This window comes from Bicyclus anynana, chromosome 4, assembly GCF_947172395.1.
Source record: "Bicyclus anynana chromosome 4, ilBicAnyn1.1, whole genome shotgun sequence".
Taxonomy (NCBI): domain Eukaryota; kingdom Metazoa; phylum Arthropoda; class Insecta; order Lepidoptera; family Nymphalidae; genus Bicyclus; species Bicyclus anynana.
In genome coordinates this window covers 6,626,305-6,639,049 of record NC_069086.1, presented here as the reverse complement: position 1 = coordinate 6,639,049, position 12,745 = coordinate 6,626,305, and the positions used below count along the sequence as shown (strand labels likewise).

The window sequence follows — 12,745 nt, the reverse complement described above, 5'->3', positions numbered from 1 at the left end:
AAAAACTTATGACTAATTAAACATAACATGCATTAAAAAGTAATATGCTACATTGTACACCCCACTTACAGGCTAACTCAACATGCGTTTCTTTTAATACAATTCTTAATTTAAAAAAAAAGAAACAAAAACTAAATCTACCTACCACTAAAAAAAAAAAAGAAACTAAAAGAAAGAAAGAAAAAAAATTTAATTACAACAATAATAATGGGAATTAACAATAAGAAATTACATTTAAAACAAAAACAGAATGCATTTAAAGTACATTATTCATCGACATATGTTTTTTAACTTTACTTTTAAAAGAATTAGAACTGCTATTGAAAATATCCAGATTTGCCATTTTAAAAATATTATTATACGATCTCACTATTCTTTCAATAGGAGCATTTCTCCCCAGATTAGTTTTTGTGATTCTTGGCCTAAAAGTTAGTTTATTTTTAATGTGAGATCTAGCATTTTTGTTCGGCACAGCAAGTTTTACCCTATTCAGCAACTCCATGGAGGTTTGATATATTAGTATATAGATATGAAGACGACGATGTTGATTGGTATATTTATTCACTTTACTTATTATAACGAGAAAAAAAAAATAATAAAAATAAACTATACCTACCTAATACTTTTATCGAAATAATTTATTTTATATTTCGACTTACTTATCAGCGGCGGCGGCTGCGACGGCGGTAGAAAAACTTGGCCTGGGTCTGGAATAAGAAATTGCTTTTTCACATAACACCAAATTTATATTGAATTTATTTATACTTTTCCTGCAACCAAATTAGATTTGGACTCCAAAACAAACCACAAAATATTATACTACTAGCTGACGCCGCGTGGTTTCACCCGCGTGGTTCTCGGTCCCGTAGGAATATGGGGATAGTATATAGCCTATAGCCTTCCTCAATAAATGGACTATCTATCACTGAAAGAATTGTTCAAATCGGACCAGTAGTTCCTGAGATTAGCGCGTTTAAGCAAACAAACAAACAACCAAACCAAAAAACAGACAAACAAACAAACTCTTCAGCTTTATAATATTAGTATAGATTAATAGGGATGTAATATATATTTTTTATTTATTTGTAATTCCTATTTTTTAGGTAGGATTTTTTTTAGGATAGGGGTAGGGTAGGAGTAGGGTAGACGTAGGGGTAAAGGAACACAGGGTCGTCTGTGTTTCGGTTTTCGACTTCAGACCTTCATTAAATTATAGTGCTTTAAAGTACTTAATAAAGTAATGAATAAGCGCTTTAATTGCGCTTACAATTTTTTAAAGTTCCCCTCGATTACTCCAGAAATCTATCATCACATCCTGACATGATGACAGTGGGTCCATCTCAGGACTATACCCTTTCAAACAAAAAAATAATCATTATTAAATCGGTTCAGGCGTCTTCGAGTAATTGCATAAGATAATAAAAAACAGAATAAATATATTTGTCATATCTTTTATGATACAACCAATATCCACATTCCCCTCCAACTAGTAGGGATAGACTGTGCTAGGAGTGGGTACGACAATAGACCAACGGGGTGAGGATTGAACCACCACCCTTCGGTGATGAGACCGACCGCTCTTACCGTTGAGCTATTGAGACTTAATTTACAAAGTAGCAAGTTAAAACTTACCAGGTAATAATGGGTTGAAGTCTGAAATGAAAAATATTATATTTTGAAATAAAGCACAGATTAAAAAGCCACAGAATCAAACACGAGTCACACGAAGCGTCGTATCAGTAATTTTCAATATTATTCAATGGTGTCTTGTGTTTTTAAATATTTTAAAAACTGTTCAAATCTAAAATGATTGGATTTCATTATTCTATAGAATAACCCATGAAACACATTAATTAAAGTGTTACATGGATTATTGTTAATGCTAAGTATAGCATTAATTAATGTCCTTGAACTTGCGTAGGTAATAAAAAATCTTTATTTTTAACCGACTTCAAAAAAAGGAGAAAGTTCTCAATTCGACGATATTTTTTTTTTAATTTAGCAGAAAAGCTATGATACAAATATACTGTACAGGATACAACTCTTAAAGACGGTACATGAACTTAATATTCTTAAAAAAATACATTTATTTTTTTCATTGCTGACAACATTAATTAAGAATTTTTATCATGACAACATGCTTGTAACTCACACCCTGACAGATTGTCAGTGATCTTCGCGTAGTGGCGTTCGTTTAGGGCGTTTTAAAGCAATTTAAGGATTTTTTGTTTAATGCATCTCTGTGTATGATTTAATGTTTTTTTTTTAACATGTGTCTTATTGACATTTGACAATATTACATGACATTGACAGCCTACACCGGATATGAATTCTATTCCGGGTGTTTTTATTGGCTGTTTTGAACACTTTCACTGTATTGTCTATGTTTAATATCTACTCTCAAAATAATTCTAAATCTCATTAACCCATATTCGACTCACTATTGACCACGAGTCGACTCTCCAAATAAGAGAGGTTAGGCATTAGTCCACCACGCTGGCCCATTGGATTGACTGCAGATTAGCAGACGTTCACACACGCAAAGAATTAAGAAAATTCTCAGGTATGCAGGTTTCCTCACGATGTTTTTCCTTCACCGTTTGGTATAGTAGAGAGCTACGAGTATAAGAGGTTAATTATAGGATAAGAAGTGCTGACTTACCAGATGAACTGTATCCCCCCTGGCTCTGACTGCCTGAAATTAATAAAAGAGGATGATTCTACTTACTCAAGTAACATAAGAAGTTAAATATTTCTGTAAATTTTAAATAATGAGTAAGAATATAAGGAACTTATGCTAAATTATCCTAATTCCTTATAACTAAACAAATCATGCCCACGTGGAATGGAGGCAAGAATAATGGCTGCGTTTCCACGCTGGTCAGCCACACTGTTCCTTGCGCAAAATAGCCAGCCCAGTCTGTCTTCTTCGAAATTACAAGCAATCAAATGAAATTTAATCTCTTCGTAAATCGGAATTTACAATAATGCTGTGTATGTAATATTAGTGTTTATTTAGTATTCCACCATGCTGGCCCAATGCGGATCGGCAGACTTCACACACGCAGAGAATTGAGAAAATTCTCACATATACAGGTTCCCTCAGGATATTTTTCCTACACCATTAGGTAGTAGAGAAGTATAATAGGTTAATTATAGGACAAGAAGTGATTTACATATAGAAACACCGGAAACGGAAATAGAAATGTCAGAATTCTACGGAATTAGTAAATGGACTATACTCGTCACACACTACCCACATACACATACACACACACACACACGCATTATAATATAAAAAAACATTTTTAAATTCATAACTTACTTTGGCCTGCGCGTGGCCAATATCGTCTTTCTAGGTGGATAAAAGAGATCGCAGCTAAGCTGGCATCAAGTGCACCACTAGTCGCATACTGACTTATCTTGTGCGCACTCTACGGGCATCTATATAAATTTATAGTACGAGTCACGAGTATACTCGTACGTCTTCTTTCAGGATTTTGATAAAGAATATGTCTCAATTTTGTATGGAGGCTGGGCCTTTATTCCGAGTGTCAACTAAGCAGAACAAATTATTTTTATCTTAAAAGAACAAAAAAGGCTTAAAACCCAAAATAAAAAAAATTGTGGGACCCGTATTTTTTTTTTAATTAATTATTTGAAATGTATTTTTTTCATTAGCTGACAACATTAATTAAGAATTTTTATCATGACAACATGCTTGTAACTAACACCCTGACAGATTGTCAGTGATCTTCACGTAGTAGCGTTCGTTTAGGGCGTTTTAAAGCAATTTAAAGATTTTTTTGTTTAATTAATCTCTGTCTATGATTTAATGTTTCTTTTTAACATGTGTAATATTGACATTTGACAATATTACATGACGTTGACAGCCTGCACCGGATATGAATTCAATTCCGGGTGTTTTTATTGGCTGTTTTGAACACTTTCACTGTATTGTGTATGTTTAATGTCTACTCTCAAAATAAGAGGGGTTAGGCATTAGTCCACCACGCTGGCCCATTGGATTGACTGCAGATTAGCAGATTTTCCCACACGCAGAGAATTAAGAAAATTCTCAGGTATTCAGGTTTCCTCACGATGTTTTTCTAGTATAATAGGTTAATTATAGGAAAAGAAGTGCTGACTTACCAGATGAACTGTATCCTCCCTGGCTCAGACTGCCTGAAATTAATAAAAGAGGACGATTCTATTACCACTTACTCAAGTAACATAAGAAGTTAAATATTTCTGTAAATTTTAAATAATGAGTAAGAATATAAGGAACTTATGCTAAATTATCCTAATTCCTAATAACTAAACAAATCATGCCCACGTGGAAGGGTGGCAAGAATAATGGCTGCGTTTCCACGCTGGTCAGCCACACTGTTCCTTGCGCAAAATAGCCAGCCCAGTCTGTCTTCTTCGAAATTACAAGCAATCAAATGAAATTTAATCTCTTCGTAAATCGGAATTTACAATAATACTGTGTATGTAATATTAGTAATTATTTAGTATTCCACCATGCTGGCCCAATGCGGATTGGCAGACTTCTCACACGCAGAGAATTGAGAAAATTTTCACATATGCAGGTTCCCTCAGGATATTTTTCTTATACCATTAGGTAGTAGAGAAGTATAATAGATTAATTATAGGACAAGAAGTGTTTTACATATAGAAACACCGGAAACGGAAATAGAAATGTCAGAATTCTACGGAATTAGTAAATGGACTATACTCGTCACACACTACACACACACACGCATTATAATATAAAAACATTTTTAAATTCATAACTTACTTTGGCCTGACGAACTGTGGTAGCTAAAACCTGAAATTTAAAAAAAATAATCAAAAATATTCGTAAAGTGCGCGCAGAACAAATTATTTTTATCTTAAAAGAACAAAAAAGGCTTGAAACCCAAAATAAAAAAATGTATGGAACCCGCATTTTTTTATTATGTATTAATTATAAAATGTATTTTTTTCATTACAACATGCTTGTAACTCACACCCTGACAGATTGTCAGTGATCTTCGCGTAGTAGCTTTCGTTTAGGGCGTTTTAAAGCAATTTAAGGATTTTTTTGTTTAATGCATCTCTGTCTACGATTTAATGTTTCTTTTTAACATGTGTCTCATTGACATTTGACAATATTACATGACATTGACAGCCTACACCGGATATGAATTCTATTTCGGGTGTTTTTATTGGCTGTTTTGAACACTTTCACTGTATTGTCTATGTTTAATGTCTACTCTCAAAATAAGAGGGGTTAGGCATTAGTCCGCCACGCTGACCCATTGGATTGGCTGCAGATTAGCAGACGTTCACACACGCAGAGAATTAAGAAAATTCTCGGGTATGCAGGTTTCCTCACGATGTTTTTCCTTCACCGTTTGGTATAGTTTTTTTTTTTTTTCCTGTCTGAGTAGGTGCCGATAGCTATCTGCGGAACCACTACGGCGTCACCGGGGGGGTTGGGCGAGCGCAGAAGCATCGCCTGTTGTGACCCGAAGGCTGAAAGAAAGATAGAGGACGGAACGGCTCTCTAAGGGCGTCTCCTATGAGACTCGGACCTCGGCTTAGGGGGCCATTCTGGAGGAGGTAACCGTGACCTGAGTGAATCAGTCCGGACGCCCCCAAGATCGTGAGTTAGAAAACCCACGTCCGGGTGACGTTAGATATCGGGGACCTCGTCTTCGCCGGCGAAGACGCTGTGTAGCTTGTAATTGTGTTACCTGGGAAGCATTGTCGGTTGTTATGTCATCGTCTGGATCGTAAAGGACGTTCTTGGGACGCCTCTGCTTGCAGTTAGCGTTTAGGTTGGGAGTGTAATTGCAGGCCTCAACCACTAGTTGGTTGGGATGGATGGCAGCTCTGTTAAAATAGTTTTGAGAGAGCTGTTTCATGTACTTAGCTATTGTCGGTAATTCTAGATCTCCATAGATCTCCATAGGTCATTATTGCGTAAAAACCACGGCGCGCCCGTGATTTGACGCAGAAAACGATTCTGTAGGGTTTGAAGCGGCCTGAGGGTCGCTTTGGGACGGTGGGCAAACACTACACTAGCGTAGGTTAAGATCGGACGGATCGTAGTTTTATAAAGCGTTAGCTTTGAGCGAAGGGACAATTTACTTTTCTTATTTATCATACCGTAAAGGCGGTGCATAACGTATGCGGCCTTTTTTCTCGCTTTGTTAACGTGCATGGAGAAGCTCATGCGGTTATCGAAGGTATAGTGAGAGCTACGAGTATAATAGGTTAATTATATGACTAGAAGTGCTGACTTACCAGATGAACTGTGTTCCGCATGGCTCTGACCGACTGAAATTAATAAAAAAGGATGATTGCAATTACTCAGGCAACATAAGAAGTTGAATATTTCTGTAAATTTTAAATATCGAGAATGTATTGGAACTTATGCTAAATTATCCTAATTTTTAAAAACTGTAAAAATCATGTCCACGTGGAATGGAGGCAAGAATAATGGCTGCGTTTCCGCGCTGGTCAGCCACACTGTTCCTTGCGCAAAAAATTAGCCAGCCCAGTCTGACTTTTTCGAAATTACAGCAATCAAATGAAATTTAATTGCTGTAATTCGGAATTTATAATAATGCTGTGTATGTAATATTAGTAATTAATTAATATTCCACCATGCTGGCCTAATGCGGATCGGCAGACTTCACACACGCAGAGAATTGAGAAAATTCTCACATATACAGGTTCCCTCAGGATATTTTTCCTACACCATTAGGTAGTAGAGAAGTATAATAGGTTAATTATAGGACAAGATGTGCTTACCAAATGCACCGTATCCCCCCTGGGTCTGACCGACTGAAATTAATAAAAAAGAATGATTGTACTTACTCAGGAAACATAAGAAGTTAAATATTTATGTAAATTAAATTAATAAAAAGAATATAAGGAATTTATGCTAAATTATAATATATTTTTTAACCGACTTCCAAAAAGGAGGAGGTTCTACGTTCGGCTGTATGTATGTTTTTTTTAATTTCATAATTGGAATAATAAGACACGATATTAGATAAAATATTCGTGTTCGGAAACGTCACAAGGATTGCCCCTATTAAAATAGGGATTTTTTCAAAATAATTTTCATTGGTTGCCATACGACTTTCGTTAATTCTTCAGAGATCTTTACACGGCTAGTCTCGTCGCAATATTTACGTTAAAGTTTGTTTTCCTTATTAATATGGGTTATTACGGTTATTATATATACGGTTCATTGTTGAGTACGTATCTCCTCTCCGAATGAGAGGGGTTAGGCTAATAGTCCACCGTGATTGCCCAATGCGAATTGGTAGACTTCACACACGCAGAGAATTGAGAATTTTCCCTACCAACTTGATTTGAATATACAACATGGTATACCCATGTTGTATATTCAAATCAAGATTGAATAGGTATCTATCGTGTAAATAACTATTTGCACTTACCAAATTGAGTTCCATAAGCACCGTTGCTGAAGCGTTTGCCTATTTAGAAACACAAAATCATATTATTATACATACTCAATGATAATATAATTATTATATATAATAATTTAAAAGTTTATAATATGTTTAACTAATGGTATTATATAACCCAGTCGTATTTGGTACATAGGTATTTCTATGTCAAGCAAGACTCACAAATCTTCATAATAATAATATTATTATAAATGCAGGAGTACCCCAAGGAAGCGTTCTGGGTCCGACATTGTACCTCCTTTTTACCTTTGGTTTACTCTTGACAGAAGAGGTGGTTACACACAAGTCTCATTTGCTATGAGGCATTTTTTCACCTTTTTTTCAGTTAAGCTAAACAACGTGCCAATTTCACAAGCAGAAGAAGCTAAGTATCTGGAACTTTATTTGGATGGCGGCTTGGGAATGAAAAAAAGCATTTGTTTACCAAGCAGAAAGCTCTTCACAGAGCGTTTCACAGAAAAATCTACTGGCTGTTCAACAAAAAATCTGGTCAGTTGAAAAAATTATGTTTGGAGTTATGGGATCCAGCTGTGGGGAACCGCCCACAATTAAAAAACATCATTTCATAATTTGAACATTATCTATACGAATATTATAGAGGAAAGATTTGTCTGTTTGTATTGAGTATTTTCTGTAACTACTGAACCAATTTCAAAAATTCTTTCACAACTGGGAAGCTACACGATCCCCGGGTGCCATAGGCTACATTTCATCGCCGTATTCCTACAGGAATAGGAACCAAGTGGGTGAAATCGCGCGACGTTTGCTAGTATATTAAAAACTAGTTACTGACTTGATACAGCAAACAGGACAGGTCCAGCATCGGAAGCAATGCTTAATCCGGTAGCTGTGACAAATAAATAAACATGTAAGTTAAATACTTCTTAAAATATTTTAATAAAATAATTTTGATACTTCACAATTGTGTACTTACGAGTACTTTCAGCTTTATAGGTCGTCTTCAAGGTAGCAATCGGCGGCGCCGCTGCGTGCCTGTATGCTAAAAAATCTGCAAAGTTGTAAGAAGTGGATTTAATGTATTTTTTATTTATTTTTTAATTATAGTTTATATAAAATATGTATATTAGCGAAATTGTTTATTTTAATAAATATAATAGGTATAAATTATAAGACATACGAATTACTCTCCAAAATATACGCGTGCTACAAAAAAACTCCTTGCCATAATTTTGAGCACTTTTTGAGTGTATCAAATAAATACATGATGAATTTACTTAATAGTCGTTTTGACATTTTAAACTTACGCGGTTCGTCAACTGTCTCGGCATCTACAAGATTCTCATCCTTGACATCGGTTTTGTTCAGCCGGACCACCACAAGTGACGTCAGAGGCGTGACGAATGAGAACTAGAAACAGACATTAAATAAACAAGTAAGAACTCTTCCAATACCTTTGAACGTTTAAGAATACAATTTACCTTTAGCGCTATAGCCAGGGCTTTCTTCTCGGGACTCTCTTTTGGGCCATCGTCTCCCAGTTCACTCAGACTTGTATCACCGGCATCTCTTTTGTCCAGCAGCTGCTTAATAGTCAGATATGCCCAGAGTCGCTCTAACGGGAAATATTCATTCTTGCCACGAATCACCGGTACTTTAGCATTTATTTCGTACGGTATCTGCAAAATAGAACGTTGCGAAGATTTTTAGTTTGCACATCATCAAGTTTCCAATATAGAGTTTAGATACCTATTTTAATGCAAACAGGGATGCTGTAGACAAAGAGTCAGGAGTGGCGAAGCTTTTATGAACATATTAGTAAGCAGACCAACTGTGAAATAACGTACCCGAGCTCGACCACCACTGTCCGATCTCAAGGCTAGCATTTGCGGCGTTATTTCATTGACGTCATCAGCGATTTTTCCCACTACTGCTACTTCCGAGCCGTCATTTATTGTACGGAACTGGCTTCGGCTGAGGGATCCTTCCTTTATCTAAGAGGTCATTAAAATTTATAGATTACTTTCTAATCAACTGGTAATTCGTCGTTATTAACCCATATACGGCTCACTGCTGAGCTCGAGTCTCCTCTCAGAACGAGAGGGGTTAGGCCAATAGTCCACCACGCTGGCCCAATGCAGATTGGCAGACTTCACACACGCAGAGCATTAAGAAATTCTCTGCTATGCAGGTTCCCTCACGATGTTTTCCTTCACTGATTGAGACACGTGATATTTAATTTCTTAAAATGCACACAATTGAAAAGTTGGAGGTGCATGCCCCGGACCGGATTCGAACCCACACCCTCCAAAATCGGAGGCAGAGGTCATATCAACTGGCTATCACGGCTCTTAGCAATCGATTTTCCTATCTTCTGCACATAAATGAACTGTAATTTAAAAATTTCTGCTGCCATGATGAGTTTTTGCCAGCTATTATCGATGAAATCTCGATTCAGAACCGAACTAGAGTCACTATTTACTGGTAGACTTGAGTTTTGAAAAGTGCTTCTATAAAAGCCTTCTTAAAAGAAAATTATTTTGTTTTGATATGATTTCTAATACTAACCTGACTGCGAGGATAGACGAACTTGACGTCAGAGAGCAGCGGCGAGGACACCTGTCGGTAGAAGTCCCGCAGTTGCAGCGCCGCATCCGCCGCTTCATAGATGTGCCGCATGAAGCCGTCGTTGCGGAGAGAGAGCTTGCGGAGAAACGTACGGTCCGCATCGTCACCTGGTACAACATTTTGAAAGAATGAAACACGAGCTTAACTCCATTCATAATATAGAATCAGATAGATATAAAAAGATATATCTATCTGATTCTATTAAATAATGTAGAACAAAATCATTCCATCCAATATCTATAAGGTCCCGACTGTTTTCTATTGGGGATGATGACTAGGTTTGAATATATTGATTTTTATGATACATTCGGGTAAATAAGGTCAATGTTAACTAATTTATACATAAAAAGCAAAGATTGTCTGGATATTTGCAAAATAAATAAGATTATAAAATTTCAAAATCTATTAATTTTTTTTATCGTAATTAGATAAAAATTCATACAGTTTTAGCTTCCTTACATTAAATGTGACATTTTTCAATAAATGAACTATAAACATAAACGCACAAATAACAAAGATATTAGTAATTTTGTTTGAACGCCCATACAAATCTAACGATTAGCGAGCCAACGACGTCACTAAATCGTGTCATTTTGTATGGAGCGTTTTTTAGGGATCCGCGGCAGCGCCGCAAATCTGACCCTTTAAATCCCTGTAGCTCCGAAAGTAATGATCGCAGATACCCTGTTACTTTTACAAAATTGCTTTACTATTAGCATACTCTTAATTTATTTACAATTTAAGAAACTGTCATCATCCCTATTGCTTTCTACACTTCTGGACTGAGCTTGTTGTTTTTCTTTTCAGTTTTTTTATTTGTTTAATTAATTTATTTATTACGTAGTCGGGTTATAGTTTTTAAACTTTATTTTTATTTAATACTTTTCCGTTACCCGATTGAGCCTAGCCTTGCAATATCTACTAGTACCTACGAGTACCTACATCGTCGCATTCTGATATGAAACGACTGGACCGCGCGCACTTTACGATCGCATTTCAAAGATATATTTTCACTTAAACAGTATGATTTACATACATATTTCTAATGTACTCGCCACGACCTTTCATTTGATACCAAACACATAGTGATTATCTCGGTTTAATTTTTTTCGAGGTTAGAATTTTAGAGGTTTAAATTCCGTCATATTTTTTTTATAAAATTTATTTAGCCTATGTCTCAATTTGAATTATTACATCTGAATCTTTTGACACCTCTTTCATTAAAAGAATAAGAATATATAGAACATATTATATTCAAATACAATATGGCAAAAAGAAGAAGGGGTTTAATGTCTTACCAAAAGCAAGTGAGTGTATAGGTACACGATTCGGCCCAGTGTTTTTCTCGGACATATGAGTGATTATGCGGCCAGTATTAGTTTCACCCACGGTTGGATCGCCGTCAGATAAAAATATAATAAAGGGTTCCAGCTTATCTGTAAATGCAGATCGGATACTTGTTAGATGGGTAGACAAAGAAGGTAGTCGAAATCAGTACAAAATCGTTCAAATATAGTCCTAGGAAAAGTTCCAAGGACAAATTCATAATATTTAATATCTAAGAATTAAGTAGGTACTCATTGTTAGACTTACTTTCAATTGAATCAGTTTTGTTATTATTCTTTACCGAAGAAACATTTGTACTTTGCATCTCGAGATCTCCTTTTTGTACAATATTTATTGCTGCATCAAGGGCGTTGTAAATGTCGGTACCTGCCCAAATTTTTAGTAGCATTAAGGCAAAACAACATTTGTCGGGTCAGTTAGTAATTTATTATTATTATATTTCAAGTTAGACTATTTTTAAAGAGCATCGGTTCGGAAAGCAAGTTCTGCTTAGAAGAGCCGGCAAGAAACAGTTAAACATCTATCATATTGTACTTAAATAAAGACTAAATTTAATAACTATATTGAGCCTTATTCGATGTGCACTGTTTACCAACAAACAAATTAAAAATGAGGGTATAAAAAAAGTCATTTTACACCTCACAATAATTATAATTAACTTATTCTTAAATTAATAACAAAAAAAAATGATTAATAAGCTTAGAACTAATAGATATAGTTAATATATTTTATGAAAAATAATACATGATTTTAAATAAATAAGTTATAAAATGACATGCGTTTTCTACCTTCATTTCTATTTTGTTTGTTGGTACGCAGTACACATCGAGTATGGCTGTTAATAAGTATACGATAGTAATATAATTTTGAAAAATTCACCTCCATATGCTTCAAGTTTAGAAACAACAACTTTTGCTTTAGCTATGTTTTCCGCTGATGCACGTGCTGGTGGCACAAGACTGACGAGCGCATTACTGGTAAAGTTAGATCGCTGCGATTTGTCTGGCTCTTGTATATCATAAACCTGTTTAGCGTAGAATATAATAGTAAATAGGTATCGTCCAAATAAATGTTGATATTACTGTTCCACATGACGATAATCTCATCATCATCATCATCATATCAGCCGATGGACGTCCACTGCAGGACATAGGCCTTTTGTAGGGACTTCCAAACATCACGATACTGAGCCGCCTGCATCCAGCGAATCCCTGCGACTCGCTTGATGTCGTCAGTCCATCTGGTGGGGGGTCGGCCAACACTGCGCTTACTAGTGCGGGGTCGCCATTCCAGCACTTTGGGACCCCAACGTCCATCGG

The 12,745-nt window shown here is 35.8% G+C and overlaps 1 protein-coding gene across 4 annotated transcripts in view; it reads right to left on the bottom strand.

Annotated features, from left to right (window-relative positions):
* LOC112058416 (inter-alpha-trypsin inhibitor heavy chain H6) overlaps positions 1-12,745 on the bottom strand; it is a 34,561-nt gene that overhangs the window by 7,631 nt on the left and 14,185 nt on the right. For 2 of the 4 annotated variants that reach the window (XM_024099226.2, XM_024099227.2), the window contains exons 9-25: positions 12,306-12,450; positions 11,673-11,792; positions 11,378-11,515; positions 10,020-10,186; positions 9,299-9,445; positions 8,933-9,130; positions 8,759-8,861; positions 8,428-8,502; positions 8,287-8,340; positions 7,461-7,499; positions 6,805-6,837; positions 6,295-6,327; positions 4,802-4,831; positions 4,153-4,185; positions 2,663-2,695; positions 1,633-1,653; positions 660-707 (exon numbers count right to left, since the gene is read on the bottom strand). In XM_024099226.2, coding sequence (XP_023954994.2) covers positions 660-707; positions 1,633-1,653; positions 2,663-2,695; positions 4,153-4,185; positions 4,802-4,831; positions 6,295-6,327; positions 6,805-6,837; positions 7,461-7,499; positions 8,287-8,340; positions 8,428-8,502; positions 8,759-8,861; positions 8,933-9,130; positions 9,299-9,445; positions 10,020-10,186; positions 11,378-11,515; positions 11,673-11,792; positions 12,306-12,450 — 1,417 coding nt within the window. The remainder of the gene's footprint in view (positions 1-659; positions 708-1,632; positions 1,654-2,662; positions 2,696-4,152; positions 4,186-4,801; positions 4,832-6,294; positions 6,328-6,804; positions 6,838-7,460; positions 7,500-8,286; positions 8,341-8,427; positions 8,503-8,758; positions 8,862-8,932; positions 9,131-9,298; positions 9,446-10,019; positions 10,187-11,377; positions 11,516-11,672; positions 11,793-12,305; positions 12,451-12,745) is intronic. The other 2 variants (XM_052891461.1, XM_052891462.1) reach the window with 1 other exon arrangement.